Source organism: Ylistrum balloti, unplaced genomic scaffold, assembly GCF_031769215.1.
Source record: "Ylistrum balloti isolate Yb309-2 unplaced genomic scaffold, AGI_CSIRO_Ybal_v1 Utg369938, whole genome shotgun sequence".
NCBI lineage: Eukaryota > Metazoa > Mollusca > Bivalvia > Pectinida > Pectinidae > Ylistrum > Ylistrum balloti.
In genome coordinates, this window is record NW_026782047.1 from 1,065,518 (window position 1) to 1,092,396 (window position 26,879).

At 32.1% G+C, this 26,879-nt stretch overlaps 1 protein-coding gene across 1 annotated transcript; it reads left to right on the plus strand.

Annotated features, from left to right (window-relative positions):
- The first annotated feature begins 2,000 nt into the window (after positions 1–2,000).
- LOC132547206 (ras-related protein M-Ras-like) lies at positions 2,001–26,341 on the plus strand. The gene is made up of 4 exons (XM_060210967.1): positions 2,001–2,597; positions 21,394–21,547; positions 24,655–24,754; positions 25,606–26,341. The coding sequence occupies exons 1-4, from the start codon at positions 2,408–2,410 to the stop codon at positions 25,753–25,755; spliced, it is 594 nt and encodes a 197-aa protein (XP_060066950.1). The 5' UTR covers positions 2,001–2,407; the 3' UTR covers positions 25,756–26,341.
- The last annotated feature ends 538 nt before the right edge of the window (positions 26,342–26,879 follow it).

Below are 26,879 nucleotides of genomic sequence, written 5' to 3' on the forward strand. Positions count from 1 at the left end.
CCTGACATTATTTCCTTGGATTGATTAAGCTTAACATGATGGGTATTGTCGATGAAGCAGAAGACTAGGACAATAACCTAATATACACAGAAGGTTTTTTTAGGAGTTGAGTGGAATGGTTTTGAAGTTGTAGTCTGGAAAGGAAAGTTAACACTAACTTTGTGTGTTTATACTATGTTTCCATGGTAACTGAAAAAAATTGAAAATGAAATGTTGTCAATAACAAAAGGCACAACTAGGGCACTAACTAAATATATACAGCAAGTTTTATGAAGTTGAGTTGAACTGTTTTAAGTATAGCCATGTTTCCATGGTAACAGAAACAAATTGAAAATGAAATGTTGTCAATAACAAAAGGCACAACTAGGGCACAAACTAAATATATACAGCAAGTTTTATGAAGTTGAGTTGAACTGTTTTAAGTATAGCCTGGAAAAGTGCTCGGATGGATGCACAGAGGCATGCACGGACGAAGCCCAAATTAATACCCCCCTCAAATGTGTTTCGCAGGGAATGAAAGAATGACAAATCACACACGAATAGGATGTATATCAAAGAATCAATCTAGTGTTTTCATTTTATCTACAAAGTATCACACATGGAACTTCAATTTTGCCATGAAATGTTGCTCCAATTGGAGGTATGAGCGGTTAAGTGTCTCATCCTACAACACTACTATGTCACCTCTGGATAAACCGTTTCTCAGCTACCAGAGAAAAATAACCGACCATGATCTAAAGGGATTATTGAATAACACTCCTTGGATATTTATCTGATGTTCTGCAGATCAACTACTTAACTGTCTGAGAAGCCCCCAGAAAAGTAAATCTAAAGTGAAGATGAAATGATTGATTTCGGGTTGACAAATGAATGTCTGTGTCTTCAAACAAACTACATATTCAGTATGACTTATGGGAACTTACAGAAATAATAATCTTTAATTCACTTGATTGACATTAATGCTTTTTGTTTTCTGAGAAGCCTGGATTTATGAAAGAGTTTTAACAGTTATAATCTGGACTGCTGTCCATTAAGCTGAATGAGTTTTATTTCCTTAATGTGAATGTTCCATTTTTAGATAGGCACAATACTGCTCATCAAACTGATTCCATATTCAAGGGTTTGTTCTCAATATATATTTTTGTGAAAGATGTTGACAGCTGACTAAAACTACAGGTTATATATACAAAGCACTGGGTAATGAAACGATTATGATACTGTCAAATTATGTATTATAGATTATTGTTATGTTCTTGGATTTGTTTTTGTTTCTTCATATCACACAAGCCTCAATGTATCTTATGATAATTGATGTTGTTTTGTTTTTGGCAAATTATTTCCAAATTCCAAGAGGCGATATTTGGCACTTTTAATTTCTTTTTCGTTAATCCTTCTCCAAATAGGTGTTACGTGATCATTAAATGAAAATAAGTTGGTTCCGTTGAACAACCACGTCTTGTAATCAAATATGTTGCAGATGATCGTCAACAATCTTTCCCTTTGGAACACGTGGTGAAATCCCTTGGGTAAGACGGGTTGTGATTGTGTGGGTTTACCTGCTGTTGACCGGCTTGATGTACATGTGGTTGGTATATGTGGAGGTGTTCAGTGCATGATTAGAAAATATGATACTCCAAAGTCACGTTTGCCCCGCGTGGCATTTAAAAGCGCAGTCCGTGGTTGTAGGATATCGCGACTGCATGATTGCTTTGCTAACAGAATCTTGAATTTTTTTAGCCAACTTACTACGTCATTGCATTCTCACTAGAAAGTAAACAAACGTCGACTGCGAACGGTACCTGTTGGCCAATCACAAACGATATTCCTCGTCGATTGAGAAATTATCCAATCAAATGTGCCGTTAAAAATAACTTTGGTATTAAACAGCCCAGCCATATTGGCTGTGTACTACGATTCTACTTGACGTCCTGACTGACAGACCAGACAACATCAGGTGTAGCAATGTAGATTTGTTGAGGTGTTAATCGTTTGTGGGCAGTGAAAACATATTAAACTAACACGAGTCGGTATGTTGACGAGCCTCCGGCGCATGTCAAGGACTTATAAACGGTTAGGTACGTTAACGGGAGCTTAGTAGTTCGTGTTTACCATTTCGGTTCACACCACGAGGTTTAGGTAGTGAGACCCCGGGGTTTTACCTCTATCTCAGTGTTGTCTGTTAACGTAATAGCGTACCTGCGTTGCAAAGAAATTGTGTCATAAACTCAAGAGGGCCACACTTCGTTCCAGAGAGTTCACTTCCTCTTTTATAAGTTATCATATCCGAAAGGAAATTGCTAATTGTGTAACGAGAGGAGGTTCGTATGAAGACAAATTGTGAAATCAAGATCATTTTTTAATCACTTTAGTTTAGTGTGTGAACTTGAAGAAGCAACAAGTTGTCACGATGTCTAAGGGCTTACACGGAGATAATGCTAAGACCTACAAACTCGTGGTGGTTGGTGATGGTGGTGTTGGCAAGTCTGCTTTAACCATACAATTCTTTCAGAAAATGTTCGTCGAAGACTATGATCCAACGATTGAAGATTCGTACATACAGAATGCAGAAATCGACGGCAAGTGGTGTATATTGGATGGTAGGTATAGTAATTTATTTACTCATTGATAAATTTGAAATAAAAATTTGATTTTACAGAAAGCAGTCAATTCAACTTATCAATTATATGTGACTGAACTTTCCCCCCGATAAATAGCACCCCTATTTTAATTAAATCAGTCACACTTATATTTCATCAGAGACGTATATATATACGTCTCTGATTTCATGAACAATATCCACTGTTATTTTTGCTCACAAAATGGGTATTTCATTGGAAAAATGATTATAAACCAGTCAAAGAATTTTGTTCTTCCTGAAATGAAATCCAGGTTCTAGATGCTTTGATTTAGCCTTGACTTCAATTCAAAATTGACATGATACAGTGCTACCTATAATAAAAATCAGATAACCAATTTTACAAACAAAGAAAAACATAATATACAAAAATTAAGTTGCTTCAACTGTTCATGAACTTTAGTGTATTTCCTGACCAAACTTCACAGTTTGGGTGTTTGATTTACCTGTAAATTATATACATACAAGTAAGGTTCGTAAAAGAGAAACAGCAGCAAATCATATATTTTTACTAGTATCTGTATCAAGGCGATTAAGGGACTGCTGATGATATTAGTTGATTTATATAATAATGAAAATACTTCAAAAATATATAAATTGTTATCATATATTGACATTATATAATATACATATCACTTTAACTAGTTTATCTAATTGACACTGTGCAAAGTTCAAATTACTTAAAAATTTCCAAAATTTTACTGTAGAACTTTTCAACATTCTCAGAATTTTGGCATTAGGACATAAAAAGGGTTGTCAACTCAATGAACTTAAATAGTTTTAATATTAATTTACAAAAACCATAAAGATGTATTTAGACAATTTTGAAATTTAATGCTGACTATTTAAAAACTGTAATCTTATAGATTGCCATGTATTGTTAAGATGTCTAGTTATTGGTTTTGAGTGTTGAGTTTTACATCTCTCCAGTAATTATCAATTCAGTGTTTTTTTATCTTACAATTTTATGGCTTCAGACTGTTTTTATCTGTTGCTGTGTCTACATATATTGTACAGCCATGAAAAGATCAAACAGGTGCCCAAGTCAAATTTAGCAACAGGAGGTGCTGAAATCACATAAGATATCTTTGATTGATGGAAACATAAACACAGATAGTTAAATTTACAGGAAAATTTTGAAGACAAAAGATAAGTCTTCATTTTAGAAACAACTAGAATTTTACTTTGAAGACTTGCTTTGAAGTTGATATGAATTCAGGTATTTCTGTTAGTCATTTATTGTTTAAAGGTCATTTATTGCCAAAATAAAATTTTGCAAAAACATAATACTGTTTTGTGTGTATACAAACAAATTAATCTTCACGACAATGTTTAGTTCATAGTTTGCATTTCGAAGCGAATTATATTTGAAAAATTTGTTTAGCAAACTGTTTTGGTATTTTTGCTTGAAGGTAGGATATATGTTGCAATAAAAGATGGAAAATTAGATTTTATTTATTTTATTATTAATCAGCGTAAGCTGATTAATTACAGTGTATAGGTGGTCGTATTTATAAGTCATGATCTGTAAATCAAACGATCTGATTAACACTACCGTAGTAGTTCAGTATAGTAGTCATCAAGCATTGTTAGCTTTATATGTAAATTGATGCAACAAACATTTTGGAGAGGCAGAAAATAACCAAAAATTTTACATACCTTGTATATTAAGTTAGTAGTATAAAGACATATTTCTGGGTTTGTCTTCAATGTTGTTCAGAGATAATGTTAAATGATAATATCTGTTTTAAGTCTTCATAATGTCTGTGTCAATCAGGCTTGCGACTCCATTTTTAAAAATTGTTCACATTCCTGTGGTGAAACGGTGACTAATACAAGATTAAGGTTTTATTTACCTGTATATAAGTATATAAACCTCATGAGAACTTGTTTTCTTTCTATAGTGATGTCAAGTTTTTATCATATTCCAAATTTTATTTAGAATACCAGATTTTTGACAGGGCTGTCACAATCGATAATGTTCTTTTCATCAACTGAAAGTTATACATGAGTCTTGAGGTTTTAAACATGTTTCTAAATTTACACACATATTTGTGAAGTTTTGTATAAAATCTACATTATATTGAATGATGATTTCAAACATGGCGTAACATTGTGTCCATGTAAAAAAATCACAATGTTCTTAAAAGCTGAAACTTATGCATAATTATTTCAAATAATTACATCAAATTCAGTGAAAGGTTACCTTTTAAACATCATATTATCTTATATCCAGACTTGAATAATTACAAAAAAGTTCCATATCTTTGATATCCTGTTGAAGGTGATGACATTTTTAAAATAGGTATCACTTGCCATTTAAATATGTTCTATTATGCAGCTAATATCAATTAGTGGTGAAGTTTTTTATCACCTTAAGGATTTCCTAAAGAACTTTCTAGATAATGACCTGTTCTTCAGCTTTCTTTGCCTATAGGCAGATATAGATATACTATACCCTGACTGAAGATTTCACACCTGTATTTATGCTACCTGTAGTATATAATGAGGTACCTGAGATATTAATGGACATCCATGTAAGAATATATTCTAATTACACCTAGCCTTGGGGCAGTGACTGAAACCTGTGTCATTTATGTGGTATAGAAAATGTATAACTACTTTTTAATTTGAGTGTCTCCCCAAAATTTTAATTTATTTATTGTCTGGTAACACAGAACTATTTTCTTTCCTGAAAACATCGCATTCTTCTTTATCTGCCTGTCTGTTTGATAATCAAAATTTGCCACTACATAATTATGAACTAGAGGAAATTTTATGATGTAATTCAGATTTTTTCATCTAGTCTTCTTATGAAATTCGTACAAGGATGTAATATTAAGTGACATGCAAAGTTGTCATTTCTAACATCACAAATGTAAATATTCAGTGTCAGAAGGGAATATGGGATAGTTATGTTTGTAACCGAAATCTGTCAGATGATCATATAAATGTGTAACCACACACTGAGGTATGACTCCTGATCCCGGTTTGTGTGACTGTAGTAAATATCCTTAAAATTGATTGTCAAAAAATGAAGCAGAATATTTTAACAGATTTATTTATCTGATATGTTAGCCATGCATGTATCAGGAATGTTGATCTTTATTGAAATTTTTCTGCTGGTGCATTGAACGAAACTGCACCCATCATGATCAAGTTCTTTGAATATTAATGATTCAAGCCTTTTAAATGAGCCGTGAACATTAAAACATGTCTGTTTTATCATGTTTACTTGTTACATAACAACACCTTATTTGTAAAACTGGTGATGTGATCATAGAGTGTGATGTTAGTTCCAAATTTTTAAATGATTGCATGGCATCAAATTTGGTCAGTGAAAGAGATGTCCTCATGTTAGATTCTCCTTAAAAGGCTATGATATAATTATCTTGATAAAATGCTACATCGTGATAGTTTTAATATGCACTGTCTCTCATAGAACCAAGATTTCTTCTAGCTCGCTGAAGATCATCAACTACAGAGAAAGGGAGTGTTTCATGACATTGCATTTATATTGAGTTTGAAAAAGATGCATAAATGCATCATTAAGACTAAGGAAAATGAAAAGCTGTTTTTTGGTCTCTTAACATCATTATATATTATTGACTTTTGAACTGAAAAATAGATCAATAAAATCTGTATTAAGGTCACAAACAAGAGTATAATATAAATCTATGTCAACAGTAAACATGAAGTTATGATTAAAAAAACTTATGCTGTTTAACAAACTCATAGCACCTGGTTGTCAACTGAAATCTTATTGGGTAGCCATATGTTTGTGTATGGTAAAACCGCTGGAAGGAAAAACGCAGGATGTATTGTCTACATCGGAAAATGAAATATACAGACTCTGACTTGTGTTGCTTTAAAGCCAAAGTGAATGTGTTTCATTCTTTCATGCTTTTTTTCTTGTTTGACACATTCTTCCTTTTTTATTGTCATTTAAAGAACAACAACAGGAAACAATAGAATTGTATGACAAACTTTGATACCAGTAAACAACACAACTAAGTGCTTTACATTTGTTGTCCTTTGTGGGTATTTAAACTTAACAATAACCATTGTTCATTGGTCAGTGTCAATTTCCAAAGTTTGAACTTTAAATAATGTAGGTTGTTTGTGACAATTGTGATGTTATTTGACTAAAACATGCAAATTATTCTGTTTAAATAACTATTGATAGTTAATCCTTGATAAGAACAGGAAGTGAGTAATGTCTGATTTTGAACTAGATTCTGTTGTGAAGAAATTATTTGAAATTCTTTTTGGTTTAAATGAAATTTTAACAGCTTACAGGAGACAAATTCAGTGATACAGTGAACTGGAAAATCAGAGAATGCAGCTTTTTCACTTTTTTAGGTTTGACAAGCAAATCCATAGAAGATATAATTGTATGTATCATTTACTATGTGTAAATAATTTTCTCTACCCTGTTTATTACTTTTCTGTCGTATGTAAAGTAACATAAAGGTATACCTTAAGTGTGAATGGTTCTGACGATCCATCCAATTTTTTTCTTGGTTGTGGCCAAAAAATAGAATTTCACCCATTATGAAAACATGAAACTTTAGCAACTCAGTTGGCATTCAGACAATGCTTTATACAATGAAAACAACACAGAATCTTTGAATAATACATCAATTTAAAGATAATACATTTTCAGAGTAACATAGTAGGTGTCAAAGTCATTGACAGTTGTTAATCAAAATTTAATATTTTTTAGAAATGGATGCCAACCTCATAACAAGAAAATATACTGAGTCATTTACATATATTACTCTACTTAATATATTGATCATATTAAGGGCAATCAGGTCAGTAACCCTTTTTAATTTGCACCAACTTCCTGTACATGCACTGGTCAACTTCAGCCCTGTTGGGGCCGACAGTACCTCAGAGAGAAAGAAATTAAAGCCTGCCCATATTAATTCAAAACAGGAGCCTGTGCCGTGATGCCCAGTATTTTTATGATTATCACTGATGGCAATACAGGAAGTATTTATAATTACAAGTCAGCTAGCCTGGGAATCTATGATGTCCATTAGGGTCATCACTATAGCTGAGGTTTTAGAGTAAACTTTGAGGGCACAATCAGATGGGCATGGTCGATTGGTCATGTTCATTTAAAAAACAAAACATGTCTTGGACTTAATTTTCTCAATCATATTCCAGCATCTAGTTTCTCAAGGACCACCATGGTTTGAGTTCAGAGATGGGGCTTTCAGGTTCAAAGTCAAGAAAATTGTGGCTCTTTGTGAAATTTTGATTTCTTGTCAGCATAACCTTTGTGTATTAGTACTGCCATAGTTTGGATACAAAGTATTTGATGATTTTGATTCTTTTTGGAGAGATCTCAAAAATTCTTTTCAAAACTATTAAATTTAATGACAGTTATGTATCACAAGTTGTGTTAATGGGGTAAATATGGAGTATGTCATTTTTAATGGAAACAATGCAAAATAATTGTATGTTATTGTCATAGAAAATTAAATCCTCTCAACAGTCGGCCTTAAATCCATAATGACATTGGAAGTTTTCTTGTATTAAAGTATTTTGCAAGGAAGAATAAGAATTATTTGTGTCGCAATGAAAATTTTATGCAAGAAATGGTTTTGCTGAATATTTTTGGTCCAGATGCAACAAAAAGCAGGTTTTGACATATATACACGTCAAAGGCAATGTATATACTCCATTGGTTCATATTAGAGATATGAAGGCCTTTGTGGCATACAACTGATATTCAGCATGTAGTCTGATGTACAAAATATGAGAACAGAGTATTATGTGTAATAAATCACTCATATTAGTCATTGATGTAGCATTAGGTATTGATTGAGACCCTGTCAGAAAACGTCCTAACATTGGCGTGGTATGAAAGAATTTAGGTGTAGTTGGCACAACCAATGACCGTCAACTTTTGTAGGTCAATGTGCCTGGCTAAGTGAAATTCAAACACAGCTGCTGAATCATATATTACGCATGTATACCCATACATGATGTGATAATATATGAATATATGAGTTTAATTTAAATTGTTCATTTAAGGAAGACTCATTTTATAGAATATTTTATAACATAATAAAAAAAATGTCCCTTTAACTTTAATAAAAAATGGTTTAAAAATAAGTTTAAAGTGGTGTTATTGTCATATTGATTGAAGATATATGTATATTTTTGATACCAAATTATTAAGAAGTGCCATCCTGGTAATACACTGTCCTGATCATCACATGTAAGGTGTCTGCCCCCTATAGCTGACAATGCAAGTAAAAAAGAGATGACCAGAAAATATTGCTAGCTCAGGAGGGAGGTCTCGGATGCTGGGTGTCGCTCATGAGTGAACTTGTCTACTTGCAGGGCTTTAACACATTCCAATGTTGTTCAGGTATTGCTGTCCAGTGAGTTTAAGATCGAAACAGCATTGGCAATTTTCATCATCATTCATGGATAGTAAAAATTATTATAAACATTGTTTATACAATTCAAGGAAACAATTGTAAAGCTGTTTCATGTCTTTTTAATTAAAGGGTTATTAAAATATTCTTCACAGATTAATGATGTTTTGAAATATTGTTGACTTGACTAATGCCTGTCATCTGTGGGCCTTGTGGCAAACTTTTATTTTTATTCCAAGTCATGAAAGTAGCAGTCATTGTTACCAAATGTATTCTAGTTTATTCATGATAGAATTTTAAAGATATTCATAAACACACCGGTAGTTCATTTATATCAATTCTTATCTGCAAAAATATTTTTTTTTAAATATATGAAATTTTAAACTCCAAGTCTCTATTTTGTTTATCTAAATAGAATTTGCAGTTTAGATATTTTGGATTTTAATGTCAAGTGAATTTGAAATAACCTGCTGATTTCAATATTTGGATTTTTTTAATATTAGCTCAGATTTTAAACAACACCCTCGTGATTACTCTAACATTCAGTGAGGATTTGTTTTGATTGACAAGGCATGGAATTGGGAAGGTATAATTTGAGATAACTTGTGACATGATAGGAGAGGCTGGCAGACTAACATCGGATAAACAGACACTCTTAGGGACCACCCTCAATTTTTTGTGGGGAAAAAATTACCATTGCTTTATTTTTATAATGAAACCACACCCTGTGCATACACAAGGTGCAATGCATTTGACCAAATAAACACACCTGAAATTATATATCCTTTTTTAATCAAAGTTAAATACCATTTCTGGAAGTTTTTAGACATGATTTGAAAATATCAAAAAAAAATTCAAATGGGGGAATTTTCTGTTGGCATTTTTGACAACTAAAATGTCTGATTCTTCTTGAACCAAAATTTAGTTTGTTCATGTGTCCTTCAAATGATTCTGTTTTCTGAAAAGAGGTCTGCATTGTGTTCGAGTTATATATAATCCTCAGTTGTCTTCACCAAAAAAAAAGGATAAAGAATTTTGAGGATTTTCATAGTGCTATACCACTGAAATGTCAATGGGGCCGCTATAGCTCAGTCAATCTGTGCATATGCCAACGAAACCTCAGATGAAGATCAGAGGAATGTGGTTCGGCAGTTTGTAACATGCAGGATTGTAATCTTAAGCAAGACAATTTACCTTAATTATTCTAAATGGCATGCAACAGGTCTTCTATATATTATTCTGTTAGGTACTCAATAGTTGATGCAAGGAAACTCATCATAAAATGACCCTGACTATCCATTCAACTCGATAAACAAACTGAAATGTCATAATCTGGACACATAGCCATCCAATTTTGTTTGGATTACTACTGTAATAACAGATAAACATTATGTTATCAAACTCCACACTTTTCACTGTGGTTTTACGTTATTGGACTACTGCCTAGATATAGCTATATAGCTATACACATTTACAGGAACATTAAAGAAGGAAATTTCAGATCTGTCTTACCTTCAAAATCACAGCTTCAGACAAAAAAGATTGACTTCATAGATTACAAAAGTATTTTGGGGTGTACTCAAAGAATCCCCATGATAAGAAGCGTGCCTGCAGTGTTTATAAGTGGCAGCCTATAATTTCATATAGCATTGAATGTTTGTTTATTGGAATTGGTATTTTACACAAATTGTTGAGCAATTTCACTCTATGTTAGTTTGTGTGTAAAAAACTGGTTGCTTATGACACATAAATAGGTGCTGTTCTATCTATAGTCATCAATATAAAAATATACTTTGTAACCTTGAAGTTTCCATAAACAAAATAACTCATGATCTTGCAATTAATATTTAGTCTGCGGCAACAGCATGCTCAGTATCAAGTTTATTTAAACAAAGTTGGCCCTGATCCACTTAGAATTCACAGAGGTGAAAGTGTTTGTCAACAGACATTGAGTAATGCACAAGTTGATACTCAAGGTCCTCTCAAGGACATTATGATCACTTAGTATTGCTTTAAAAGTTGGGGTTTGGAACTTCATGAAGGAATTTCTTCAGAGGAGTAAAATTTCTTGAATTAGGTAGACCATTGAGATATCTTGTCATTGATTGATAAGTTGCTGAGTAGATGGAGGTTTGGGGAGAGCTTTGATGAAACTTGAACAAATTTTCCTGAGGAATCATTCTTTTTATTCTCTGCCAGTTTATTTTGAGGAGAAAGGAAACTTGAGAGGAGATACAGCGTTACCAAAGATTTTTTCCCTTCTTGAATCATAACTCCGCTGACTCCAGGGATTTCGATCTGAGTTGATATCGATTCAGGTCACATGTTTTGGATAGGATTGTGTTTGAGGGTTCAAAGGTCAAGAGCACCACAACTGTTAGGTCAATCAGTGATACTTTTACATCACATTGGGAAATTCATTTCTTGCAGATATTGTCATGTTATATAAAAAGATACTAGTATCAGGGCCCTTAAATTGTATGGTTATTATTACCACCTTTGTCTGTATATTTCATTCATCTGTCAAAATTTGTGTTTTACTGATTGTAGGCTACTTTGACTACAATTACAACTTTAATATTTCGTCATTCTTTTTTTTAAGTGATGGTACAGCTGCTAATTTGTTACATTATGAAAGAAATAGTATGATTTGCAAGAATATTTCTTTTTTTCATACGATTTGTGTTTCTGAAATTTATAAATATTTGCATTCATATTTTTGTATATGTATCAACCAACATAACCCATCTGTTGTGTTTGTAAGGTCATTTAGATTTAAGTTACAGGTGAACATATTGGGATATCATTACAGGTATTTACCTATATCACTTTATATGATATACCTGGACAAGTATCTTGACATGATAACAATCTCACCCAGGTGAGATTAGAGCCTATCGTGTGTCGTGCTCTCGTGTAGTAAGCGAGCTATAATGTTTAACGCAGTTGTGATATGTTTGACCTACTGTCGGGTATCAGGGCTGTTTCAATAAGGGGATTGTCACCATATAGTTCTGAACAAGGCATTTCCTGTCGATGTGCCTGCTTGGAATCTGAAAATGGGTCGCTTGGGTGCACATAAGGATAAAACCTGGAGTGGGGCAGTTATAGATAAAGGTCTCTTAGGTCCCCAGGGAGCTGTTTAAGGCATGCACAATTGTAAAGGAAGGACCTAAACAAGATTAGGACAATATGAGAGCTACAGTAAGACATTATGTAAAAGAATGTGAAAGCTTTTGATAGGAAGCATTGTCACTTTTCTAAAACCCTGTCCTATTGGTATTTAACCTGGAAGATAGTTCTCCTATAAAATTGCTTGATATCCGCTCACCGCTGTAAGATGGAGAGAATTTGTTAAAGTATTCATGTCTTATATACTACATCTGTTATGTAAATAGCGCCCACATTTGTAAGCGCTGTGGCAGTTTCATTCCTTAAAGGTGTTGATTAGACTTCACAGACTTGTAGAGGATGTTGAGTGTAATTGATTTTTTATAGTGTTCTGTATCTTGGACAAGTTCGAATTTCTGGGTTTTAGGGCCAAGGTCACCTTTACCATTTTGAGAAAATTCTTGTAGGTGTTCTAGCAGCTTCATTCATAGAGGGATTTTGAATTTTATCACACCATTATGAATTCCACTTTTTAGGGTTGTAAAGTAAGTTCACTGTTACCCTTTTTTCAGTCAAGATGGATCTGTGATAGAATTTGTATTGTTTGCAACGTCTTTTTTCTTCTCACATGTGAAGTTGAGAGAAAATATTACTGGCACACCACTAGCAATCTATTTACATAGTAGTATGCTTTCAATCCTGGAATTTCAGTCACTACCTGTGTCAATCAATATATTTGAGTCGTAATGTATACATATAATCTGTACCAAATGCCATACTACATGGCTGTCCATCGAATCAATCTTACTGAAAATAATGGCACACACACACACACTGGTAGTTTGTCTTTGTACAAGCTCATCTTTTACTTAATTGACAGACGTATTGTCAAAATGAGGATCTTATTCACTGAATGGTGCATTACCAAAAGATAATCTTATCAAGAGTGTTAATCGAGTAATTATACCTACATATACCTATATACGTATAGGTAGATATGTAGGTATCTGTATATATCAACCATTGTGAAGTGTTGCCTGATCTACCATTCTAAATAGGTGGATTTATCACTGGTAAAGCTGTTGAAGGGCTGAACATTTGATAATCAGTCTTTAAAGGTCTTTTTTGTGATTGTACAAAGGCGAAACAACATTCTGATAACATGATATCATGTTTTCGATACCAATCTGTAATTACCAATTTATAAAAAGACTATAAATAAATTCTACACAACATTGACAATGGATACCTATTTAATAGATATTAAAAAACTATAAATGGTTACCACATAACTTACAACTTTGACAACGGATACTTATTAAATAGATATTGTAAATGGTTCAAAAGAACTTGTTGTACTTGAGATAAACTTTTATGTTGGTGATCGTCTTTGTTTAAGATTCCTATTTCGAATTCTTCTTGAAATTTGTATTAGATAATTGACTTACATATTCCAAAATTGTATACTAAAATATGGATATCTCTTTACTGCCATTTCAATACCCTGGTAATTCCTTGAAGACTACACCCATTTATGTTAAAGGAATGAAAGGTGTTGTGAAAAAAACACTCAATGGTATAAAAGGTCCCTGTTAATATTTGCCTGAATAGATCAAGTTTTCTTATTTGCCAAAAAATCAAGTAAAAGGGACATAGGAAGGGCTGGGGATTGGAATGGGGAAGACTAGAAGAGACAGTATTTACAGAACCCTGGGAGCTTGGTGTCTGTTGAAATGGTGTCTTTAGGCTAGTGACTCTCGGAGAGGGCAGTAATATTCCATAAATGGTTACAATTTTCCAAGTCATATCTCGTCATTGATAACACTGTCAATATCCTGTCAGATAAAACCAAAAGAAAAAAAACCTGGCTGGACATGAATACCATGTACCAAGCGTGTACTTGAATGTGTTTCAGATTGTCGTACACCTAATTACACTAGTACATGGAGAAAGTTCTGTTCAGTGGCAGTATCACTACAGTACAAATATGTTAATTAACCACTTGTTTTTGATCAAATGTGATTTATCATAAGATTGAATGTTTAAAAAAGTTTCTTGTCACATACGTCTTTGACGAGCACAAAGTTTAAACAATCTGGTCCAGTAAACAGGTGTATCAGATCTTTATAGGTACATGTTAATCAATAACTGATAACAAACTGGCTACGTGTGTGTGTCCGACCACCACTAAATATCAAGGGTTGTTCAGTGCAGTCTTTATACATTCTTTGCATTCAAATGTAAGAAAGAGTATAAATAAATATTTAATAAACAATGTAGATACAAGAGATAAATCTTTACATGGAAAATACAGTAGAGGAATGTCGAATAGGCCATGTTTGTGGTCAGTTTTCTCATACAATAGTTAATCCACCCCTTTAAATTTCAAATATTTTTTTACCAGTTAAAGCCATACGACATCCTCCCCCCCCCCCCCCCAAAAAAAAAAAAATAAAAAATATGCTTAACCATCAGAACATATACATAACCAGGTTTTATCTTTATGTTTGTAATACAGACATATTGTATAAGAATGAAGTTTCGTATGTGAGACTATAATAGTTTTATATAAGTTTTGATTTTCTCTAGTTCATCAATTCAACAATAGGAGATCTAATGAATCTACTTGCCCCCTGGTACAATATACATATAACAGATATCTGCTACAAAGTTATATTTGCATTGACTTTTATGGAAAAGTTATATGATGTAAAAGTTTTATTTCAATTTTATTGTTAGAACTGTAAAATATTTCATCAGTGCACGGAAGTTGATTTTTAGTTGATGTGTCTCAACTGAGGTTTCATTTGAAAATATTTCATTGTTAATAGATGCACTTGTGGATTTTTTAAAGATATAATTGTCGAAGTATGATGAACTATTTAAGACGATTGGACATGAGCTTTTAAATTCTTTTCAAAATGTTTAATCTAGTACTTCATATAGCAATTATTTAAAAAAAAAAAAAAAAAAAGACAAGACATATACACAGTCTTCTTAACAATTACGTGACAAATGCATTACTTTGAGATGTTAAAAAGAGAATAAGAATACAATTGCACCTCATTAAAGTAAATTTTGTAATATATTCAAATTATTAAAATTCGCAGTTTAATAGAAATTTAACATTTCTTTAATTCTCTTTAATTAAAAATGTTATTGAAGTTGATGCATATGTTATCAATATAAAATGAATAATTATTTTCACCACTTCAGATATGTTTTGTTTGTGTTAAATTGTGGATTGTAAAAATTAATCAAAGGACTTATGTTCTTGTTTGAAACCTGAGATTGTTAAGAGGGTTGGGAATGGGATAGCCATCGCTGTTCCTGGTATAAGAGTTGATGAGGGTAATGGGGCGACGCATGAACACAATATACTTAACTATAGGATGGTCAGAGACACAGAGGCATGCTGAGTGATCTTCAACTGATGGGTTTGTCTGATGGTTTTGTTGTGCAAAGTTTATATGGGTGTTCCATGGTCTTATTGCATAGCTTATAATTGAGAACGACAAAAAACCTAGCAGACACCATCATTAAGTGCATTGATACTTCACAGATGGTCTGTTTTTGTCCAAGGTTTGGATGGATAGGTTTGTTTGTGGACTTCAGACCTGAAAACAAGTTTACTATACACTTTGTATGAAGAACAGATACAAATATCTGTTGGCCCCCATCAAACCTTTGATTTTTCAACAGGTGGGTTTCAAGCAATATGGCTAAGGCTTTTTCCTTAGTTGATCTTAGCTATCATAGAATTGAAAGAACACAAACACCCTGTCACATAGATACTTGTCATGTTGAATAACTATGCCCATACACATGCTGTTAGATTTGAACTCTCAAAAATTTGGATGGTCACTATAATATGGTACATGTTCTGTGAATGAATGTCCAGACTCTCTGTTACATTTCGATTGAAAAGCTTCTGAAGTGATGACAACAAAGCTCTGACAGAAAAGGTAGAAAAGGTTAAATTTCAACTTACATTGAGTTAGTTTGTTTGATAAATTTTTGTCTCACCAGTGAGACAGTAAAATTGCTTTTAGCAACAGATGGCAAAAAAAAAATGTAGAAAGGATTTATAATCGGTATGTCCAAATACCATTGATGTACAGATACTCAATCAAATTTTTTTGAAATTGAAAAAGACTTTTCTGCACATTTCTATTCTTGTGTCTGATGATTTTTACATGTACATTACTGCATGATAAGATCATTCATTGACGTTGTAGATCGTTAATTAAAATATAACCCGATTGCCCTTGTGACGTCAACTTTCCAGGTAATGATTTTTTTTTTAAGATTAGATGTCATTCAAAAATCCCCTCCCACTTGTAATCTTTACAGAGCTGTACTTTTCACTATTGACTGATGGCATCTTCTTATTCAGAAATAAACTTAAAGTTTCATTCTTATAAAGAGCAATACATTGTACTGAGAAAATCTCACTTCAATTTTTTATTGTTTTTTTTTTTCAACAAGGAAGTGAATAATATGATATTATGTAAATGTGTGATCTCTCAGAAAGCTAATGTTACCAATTGTTAATACTTTTAAGTGTCATAAAGTGTGAAATAAAGGATAAAAAGGATGGGGTTTACCAGTTTTCTGTATCACATGTTACTTCCCTGTTTTATTTGCAACTATAAAAAAAAAACCCTCTCTACCCTTAATTTTCAAAGAAGCTTGTAACCTGCACAAACTAATGGAAAATTTCTTCTTTTGTTTCATTTGAAATTTGCACACTTTTTACCAAGGTCTGATTTTGGATGCGAGACAGACCAAAATAAGTTTGTTCTCGCGATTATGTAAAGATTGAGGTAATTGTGATCCATTTGTATAAAGTATGTTTGTGTGTTATTTCTGTGGTATTTTGGTATTTAATTTCATAGAAAAAATACCAAATTGTTTCAGTTGATCATTAAGAATATTGCCAAATTTCAGACCAAGTGACACACAAATGTAGAGATAGCCGTTAATCATTGAACGAGGAATTTGTTTTACTGAGTTGACCACAATTGTTTTGAAATTATGAATAATTGCCAAAATAAATATGTGATAAATTTGAAATAAATAAATGGTTCTTACATGAGTGTACCAACATTAAGTTTATTTACATATGGCGACGTCTTGTTACAGTGATACATGTGTATGAGACTTAAATGTTTACATAAGAAAACAAACCAGACTTCTTGTTACACATACATGAAATGTTTATTTGGTAAATGTACATAAAAATGACAGGTAACATTCCATTAACGGAACTCCAAAGTCTGTTAACCTGAAATGGTACGTAGAGATCAAATCTTGATCCTGCAGACACTGTTCTGGCAGTCCTTTGATGAAAGACAAAGTGAAAAATTCTTCTTTTCATCATAATAATAAATGCATAACTTATTCCTTTTCTGTGAGTTTTTAGCCACTAGTATGATTTTATGCACTATTGATCTAAAGTGGTAACGAGCCCGTTTTGAATAATGGAAAATTACGTCTAATATCAGTATTCGAGATTTCTTGCATAATGAGAAATAAATTGTTTGTAATGTGAAGCACTTTGTCAAGGTCAAAGGTGAAGGTAGGATTTTATACCTTTATGACTAACTTTTATATGTTATAGCTCCTGTTACAGTATCTAATTACAGTACCAGTAAACTGTGGAACAGTTTTGATCAAATTGTATGAATATGAAACATACAGGCTGTGGTTACCCTGAAGGTCAAGATCATTACAGGGTCAGGTCACATCACTATTGTACTTGTTTAAACATAACATATTTGATGAAAGTTTATAAATGAATAATACTTTACTGACATGTCATTTATAACCTTTCTACATATGAAGGTCAAGTTCAGAGGTCAGAGGTAAAATCATCACAATGTTTGTATGATTGGGTAATTTTTTTGTGCGGAAAATTTCAATTTCTGTTTTGAAATTTTGTAAGATTAATATGTAGAACGAGTTTTTCTGGTTCTGGTAGACCATGTCAAATAAGAAATTTCATGTGCTTGTATTTGTAGTTTTAATAGTTAATTGAAAATGTAATTTTCAATATCAACATATATATAGAGTAATGTACCAGTTATACCTGTAAGTTAATACAGGAAGGTGTTAATCAAAGCTTGGCTCAAAGACCAGAAATAGCTCTAACTTACACAATCAACAACAGGGTGATATTGGGAATGTGGATACAATGAATGGTTTTGTAAATGTTTTTCTGTGACATTTTAATTTCATAAATACACAGAACATTTTACACAGTGTAGCAGGGATTTTCACTGGGGTTTTAAAAACCTTAAATCAATTGTATAATGTTTATCAAAGCTGATTTTACGTCAGTTAATTGTTTCTCGTAATTTTAAGAATTCAAAATTAAATTTTAGAATTTAAAAAGTCAGAATTTAAAAAACATAAGATTGAAATACCATTGCTGTGATTTGTAGTTTTGATGAACTTAGCTGCATAAAAATTACATGTGGCTTGATAACTAGTGCTTTTCTTATTATTGGTATACCTTGGTGATATAAAGGCTCCTACATAATGTTCAGTATAGTATGTCTCATGTATTACATTGAGACTCCACCTCAAAATAATCTGTTCATCGAGTATTGATTATAAATCAAACAAAACCAATTGGTAAGAATGGCGACAGCCCCCGGCGTTGGAATCCCAGGACTGGATTTACAAGAATCACTTTAGTTCTAGGTACTATGTATAGTGAGCATAATGATGATACTTAACACAATATTGACTTTTAAACCATCATTATTAAGGAAAGTTTGTGGTACAAACAGTTATAAAAATATGTATGTATTTGTTCTGTAGTAATCTAAAAAATATCTGATTTTTTCTGATTTATATCTGCAAAGGTACTTCGGTCTCTTTTAATTATACTAGATAATCCATCATCTTTCCTTGATCTGTAAAGGGCCTAACCATGGGTATCGGAGGCTCTTACAATATTAAAGGCAAAACGCTCCTTTGATAAGAAATATTTAATAGCCATAGGCATCAATAAAACCATCTTAAAAGGAAATTTTCATAGTTAGGCCGGATGTTTCAACAAAATACTCTGACCTTGCATCAATATTCGAAGCTTTAGTGTCAATATTAAGAAGGACATCATATTTCATGCATTGTGAGTTGTAATACGTCATTCAGACCGAAAATGGAAAATATAGGCGGGTGACATTTCACGGCCACTTTCATTTCCATATCTGTTCTTTAGCGTATTCATCATTTCTTGCGTCAAAGTAGAGACTCAAGCAGAATGTATTTTTTTTTTTGTATTTTTTCTTTTCATGTAACATGTTCAAATCACTTCAGAGTGGAAATTAGTCCATGACACAGGAAATCTATGTATAATAGGATTTGGTGTGGGGCGTTTACTCAAGTGTGGTGTGACCCTGTCAAGATCGGCTTACCACTTGAGACCAACAGCTCTGCTATAACTACTATTAAATGAGCTTATCAGTTGACTTTCGTCTTCAGTGGTACATGTGTGGTTAAAATATGAAAAGATAAATTTATCGTCAGTGATTATACTAATATTTATTGTCTGATTTTATTCCATGAGATTTTTGTGAGATATCAAATAGATGAAAGTTTAGAAATATTTTTCTCCTTTCGGACATCTGATGATTTCAAGTTTGAATAATAACACATAGATTGGGCTAAGTCAAAAATCTTTACATTGCTTCCTACTTTTTAAAGAGTCTTTAAAAACACATGGATGGCAATTTTCTGTGTTTTGATTGAGATAAGTCCTTTTTCTGAATTTCAATAAAATATTTAAATTTTCTAAATTTTTTTAGAAAATTAAATCATTTTGAGTTATCTCTGAACTCTTTTGGCAGTATTAATTGTGACATCTAAAATGACATCACAATAAGCTGTATTACACATGTGGCTAACGGAAACAGGGTTTTCCATAAGAGCTGGTCGCCGGCCAATTTGACCGGCTACTTCGATCATTTGGCCACCTACACCAATCCAGTTCCGTAATAATGTTCTGTACACGACTACACGTACACGGCAGGACAGCCTCCTACTTTCACTACACAGCCTACTACTAACAAAATTATTGAAAACCCTGAGAAATATGACATGGATATTTTCATGAATCTTCTTAAAACAATCTAAAAGCACATCACCAGCACAAAGGTTATTTTATGATTACACAATATAATATAAAATGCGCTGAAAACATTTTTGTAGGGGAATTATTTTCATTTTGTGGGTCACTCTCAATCCACCAAATTCATACCTCTATGAACTGTTGAAATAGTATATCATTGGCTTTAGCAAGCTGTATTTAGTCATGAAATCAAGTGTGTTTCTAGTAAACTACAAAACCTAAACCCCACATTAATACACAATTCTACAGTATATCCACTCTTTATGATGTATGAACTTGTCAAGCATGGGAAATTTGTATTTTCATTTGACTTTTTGTAGGTTCTCAGGGCATAGTCTGTAGGTGTGATTGTTGCAGTGAATAAGATTATATTCAGTGTGCAATATTCTCAAGCAGGTTGCATATTACTTTTATATTTGGATAAATATGATTGTACAAGTTTTTATTTTGTTAAGTATGACTTGAGTTTTAATACAAAATGTGTTCATTGATAGGTAGGGAGAATTTCCGTCACTCCCAAAAAAATCAATGACTTCATTTATCCCATTAAGATATATATTTCCTTAAAAGCTTTTGAAAAGTTTTAAATTGATAATGAGTCAGCTTAATATTAGCAATAGCATGACTTGCATATAAAAAAAAAAAAAACATTTGTTCGATTTTCCTTCTTATGTTCAGAATTTTAAAAATGAAAAGTTAATAGTTTTGGGAAGTAGAATAATCAAAATGATGTTGAAACATGTGGTTATATGGAATCTCATCACTTACACAGTGTTCAGATAAATGTTTTATTAGATTTATTCTTGTCAGCGAGGCAGATTATGTCTTTTCATAATGTGCAGTATATGTACTCTTGTGAGTAGGTTTTGACTCATATTTTTCTAGTACAAAAAAAGATGTAACAATCCATAGACTCACAGGAGCAGATAACTCTGCCTCATGAAAATAAATGATGTTTGAAAAATTTTACTATGACACTATTACAAAGAATGCTTGAATTGATACAGTTGGAATCAAAGCATTTCAGAAAAACTTTCTTTGAAATAAAGTAAAAAGATTATTTTCATAATAATAGCATTGACATGTTAGATGGTGTTTTTTGTTTGCAGTGTTGGACACAGCTGGACAAGAGGAATTCAGTGCCATGAGAGAACAATACATGAGAAAGGGTGATGGCTTTCTACTCGTCTATTCCGTCACAGACCGTCAGAGTTATGAAAACATCGAGAATTTCTATTCACAGATCCTTCGTGTCAAGGATAGGTATATAATCCGTCTTTGTTTCACACTGGTCCCTTCCTTAATATACACTCTCTATTAGAAACAATTGAAACTGGAAATTTGATAAGTATCTTTCTAATACCTGACAAATTTAGACCTAAATTGAAACGTTTTGGTTGATGTTAAAAATTGTTGTCAAAATAATTTGTATGAGACTACTTGATATTTCCAGGTAAGCTTTATGTACATTCCTCTGTACCTGTGTCACAGCATGTGTTCACAGAATTACGGACATGTGATAAGAAAACAGAAATGTGTCACAGTTTTCTGTTAAAGTGATTTAAATTGTAGTCAGTGCAGGTAACATCTGTATATTAATTATGATATAACATTACTTCTGCATTTTTTTCTGAACTACTGGCTAGAATATTAACCAAGATGTTAAGGATACTGCCATGACTTAAATGATCTTATTCATTTTAAAAAGATATTGGCCGCAATGACTCAGCTGGTTAAAGCATTTGTCTAGATGATCTAAGGTGTTAGATCTGAGGTGCATGGTTTGACACTCTGTACCAATGGCGCCTTGTGTTTCTCGGCAAGCTGGTGCACAGATCAGTCTCTTCTGTTGTAATTGCTCTTGATAACATGTGACGGGCCTCCCATATATTGTTCAATGATGTAATCACCAGTTACTACAAGGCCATACCACCTCAAAATGGCCCTAGTTGATCACAGGCAAAACCCCAATCATTTTCAAAAGGTACACAAGTACACAAGAATATTAAATTTCAACTACAAAATATTTCGGTTTATCCTAATATTTCCCTTTAACTCACCCTATTTAATGTGTGGTTTGGAAACTTAAACAATCAGTGTTAAAGTACCTAGATCCTTTATTAAAGATTGTAGTATTTGCATATATTCGATATTTGATGAAAATTTTCAGAAATTCTAAATGATATTCTGAACTAGAGATAATATATAGGATATAAAATTGTAGTGATAATCTCTGTATACATATCAAATTGTCTGAAGTATGACCTCCATCAAAACCATGATACTTGAATATAAATCTGCCTGATAAGACCTCTGTTTATATCCTAACTTCATAGGAAGGGTAACCGGTGAATAATCACTGCCACCCAAGTCAATGATTTCATGTCAACAATGTTATAAATACATTTATTACCTACATATGATAGGATGCTGTATTTATCCACAAGTAAACCCATGACTGGAATTCAACATTCATTATGTATTGCTTTTTAGTATATAATTATGAACAAGTGCTTTTGGATTGGTCTTTGATAACTGAATAAATCCACTTTTGCCCAGACTTGGAGGCAGTATGTTGGCAGGGCTTTAAGTAGAAAAATTATGATAAAATATATGTACATTGCTTAAATCACAATGAAAACATTATGAAAAGCTTCTCCAAAATGCATTGATTTTATTGTCCAAAATAAAGGACATTAATTATGTTAATTTTTTTTGTACATTTTTTTCGAAAGTCTAAAAATAGCAATCTGATCTGTCAAACAACAGCAGTTAAAAGATAACATTATTCTCAATGTTCAAGCTGTCCATTGAAGAATGAAAAGAAAGTGGAAAAAGAAATTCTTGAAATCCATGGGAATTGAAGAGAGAAAAAGAAATTTAAGAAATCTCATTTGTACAAAATGAACAAAATCTATATTCTTTCATTATTTTTGAAAAAAAACATTTATGCTTTAATTCTTTAAACAAAAACATAATGTTATGTGGCAGAATTCTTTCAACAAAAACATGATTTTATGTGGCAGGTGCATAAAGAAGGTCAATTACGGTAGATTTGGTCATTAAACTATAGGAGTCATCATGTGGTTGTTTGTTTATTTTAGGAAGTAAATATTTAATGTTTATTGACCAGGTATATTGTCTATCTTCTGACTAGTTTATTTTATGATAGGCAGTAAACTTATATCCCAATAAAATCTGTAACACCTATGTATACCTCGGGAATTATATTTGATGTACCCCGAGTTTTTGATAATTGTAGGAAAATTAAAATGATTTCATGATCATTTAGTGCCATTTTAAGAAAATAGCTTTGAAAGTTAGATGATACTTACAGTGAAGGGATGGAACTAAGAAGAATATGTGAGGAAATTTGAAAGAGTTTATTTTTCTAACATCAAAATTATGACGTTAAGGTTGAATGACTTCAGAGACAGAAATGTAAAAGGTATGAGGTATATTAAGTGAATACAATATAGGATTGTGTGGAGCATGTAAATACTGTTTTAGTAGATTAAATACATCACTCCAGTACATTAACTTTATAAGTAATTATCATAAACATTTTTACATGCACCTGTGTTGAAATCAAATTAAAAACAAAAAAAAAATAAAAACACAATTAAATACACAAAATCAAAAGAGAGAAAAGTGTGTCGGAGCTTATGACAGCTTTTGAATATGTATTGTGATATATATTAATTATAATACTAATTGATAAAATAGTACAGAGAACTCAAAGTTATACTTATCCACTAGTCTGTCACAAAAATAATAAATAAATTGAGCAACTCATGGGTTTGTGGTGATGAGTTTCTAGATACTTGGTTTACTCGGTTACTATGTTCTGTATCACATTTAATGTATATAAAGTCTGATACAGTAGGTAAAAGCTTCATGATCTAATACAGCATATAGGTAATACTTATATATATACCATTTGATATTTGAATTTAGGAAACAAGTCTAAGAAGTTTTTATGATAATACAAGCTAAAATGAAAAAAAATGTAGTTGTTTCATAAATCACAAGTCAAGTGGAAACAAATTTAAGATTTCTTTTTTCACCCGATTGTTTTTTTTAGGCAAATATTGTCAAAAATGGACATTTTAAAGTCCAGCATGAAATCCTGTCCACTCTATACATATGGTCTCCATTGTTACATCATACTGCTGTCTGTGAATGTGTAATATCATTTGTTTTCTGAAGTGATGTCACAATAAGCTAAATTATACTTGTAATATGCAAACATATTACATGAATGTATTAACTGAATAAGGCATTCATTTGATGAACATAATTAATGACATACATTCAGAATCAGTATGTATTGTACAGCTTCTAATGTTTTGAGGTTTTATTTATTGCAGAGATAACTATCCTATGGTACTAGTGGCTAACAAAGTGGACTTGGTGACTCTACGCAAAGTTTCTGACGAACAGGGTAACAACTTGGCTCGACACCTTAGAGTGAGTCTGAAAATCATTTCTATCTGAGGGAAATTCTTGAAACTAATGATATTTTGGTATATGTCTCAATAACTCAGACATCTTAGGTTATGCCTAAGGTGAGAGTACACTTTGCATTTTAAGGTTAGCCTTAGATAAGGAGAGGACTCCAGACACATTTTAAGACAGTTAAGTCCTAGAGAGCAAAGGAAGTAAGCTAACAACTTCAGTCTAAGGTAGAGGATTTCTCAAAATCTTTAAGTCTTAGGCAGAGTGAGGAGAGAGCTCACAGTTTTAAGTCTTAAGCAGATTCAGGAGAGAGCTTAGAATCCAAGTCTTAAGCAAGTTAAGAAGTTAACTCACTTCTTAAGTGAAATGCAGGATGGGGATAATTTGCAGTCTTTAAACACAGACAAGGTTTATATTTCAGTGTCTTTGAATAAGAAAGTCACTAGAGGTATATAGTTGACAGTCAGAGTTAAGTCTCAAGATAAAACAAAGACACAGCTCTCAAGTTTAAGTTTGGGAGCTTGAAGGGTTGGATTTTTTCAGTTCAGTCAGGACATAAGAGTTTCCCCTGTGAAGCATGAACAAGAACTTTTCATTTATGGAGTAAGGATTATATACGAAAGCTTTAAAACTTTTAGTTGAAGAAATTCAAGGAAGCCAAGCTTATTTATGAAAGTAAAAGTTTTAAAACTTGAAATTTAACAGCAAAAAAAAAGAAAGAAAAAATTTAAGTAATTAATTAAATAAAGAAAAAGCCTTCAGAAAGTTTTACGGTCAATGTTTGATAAATTGTACATAGAAACTTATGTAATACCTTGGAATGTGTTTTGTATGATGTTGTATTTTATGTTGGTCTATTGCAGTTACAATACATAGAAACAAGTGCCAAAGATCCCCCACTAAACGTCGATAAAGCTTTCCATGAACTTGTACGTGTGATACGCAGTCAACCTCAGGATCCCAAAAGGGAACGCCGACACACAGGGAAGAAACGGAAGTGTACAATACTGTGATAGGACAGTTGTTGTTAAAATGTTTTCTGTTGTTATATAACAAAATGTTGAAGCCTGGCTAACCACTGTAACAAGAGGAACAAGAATTAATTCTTAGAATTAGATTTAATTTACAAATTGATTGTTAATGGATAAGAGGGCAGATTTTGATGAATGAATTTGAAAATTGGATGTTACTGGTTGTGTCAGATTATTTTAATAGGTTTTAATTTGTACTTAAAAAAAAAAAATGTTTATTTATTCTTGGAAGAGTTATGCCCCTTCTACCATATAGAGATATTATCAGTCTCCCACCGATCAATGTGTATACGAAAATTTGCTCCAGTTAAGTGTGGAAAAACTTTTAAATATGCATTTACCAATATTGGAAATGGTGAATTACCTTGATGAAATTGGTAAGTGTCATCATAAATTTATCAGTAGATTAAAAGAGGTATTTCAAATAGATGTTAAATTGTTCATCCACATCTAATTATTGAATAATACAAAGTGTCTACTATGGTGTGTGAAGGCGAAATTTACATTAACAAGGTAAAATTTTGTTATTAATCAATTAAATATGAAAGAATATGAAATTATTGGAGAGATTTTTTTAGTGTAATTCAAATAATTTGCATGATAGAAAGATTACATAATTAGTTTAAGGATGACAATTAAAGAAACTTTTCTGCTGCAAATAAAAAGTCCTTCATTGTTATATGCTGATCAATAGTCTTAGAATGATACATAATGTATTGTAAATGCCAAAATATTGCAAATTTTTTTGTTTTACAATCAGTCTTTTATCAAAACTGCTGTATCAGGGAAATTGATAGATTAGAAATTTATATTATGTGTTGAAAAGAAAAAAGTAGTTGTGTAACTTTTACTATTTTGATAAATATTGCAATAAATATTTCATTACAACATTGTTCAAGGATAACACAAGGTGCTTAGACAACATTGTAAACAAAGATGCTGTTTCCCCAAAATTCAAGTTTTTTTCGAATTGCCAATTCAAGTTTACAATCAATTTTGTTTTGGATTTTTGTAAAATATAAAGATTTATGATTGCATTCGTAAGTATCACTTTTCAAAATTTTCAAAAACAAAGGATATGTAGAAAGCAGATTTTGTTAGTCATA

Bases quoted from the DNA above. Each gene is read 5' to 3' on its own strand.
- LOC132547206 (XM_060210967.1), top strand. From the start codon at position 2,408: ATGTCTAAGGGCTTACACGGAGATAATGCTAAGACCTACAAACTCGTG. The intron at 21,548-24,654 runs GTATATAATCCG...TATTTATTGCAG, and splicing joins ATCCTTCGTGTCAAGGATAG to AGATAACTATCCTATGGTAC. The intron at 24,755-25,605 runs GTGAGTCTGAAA...GGTCTATTGCAG, and splicing joins ACTTGGCTCGACACCTTAGA to TTACAATACATAGAAACAAG.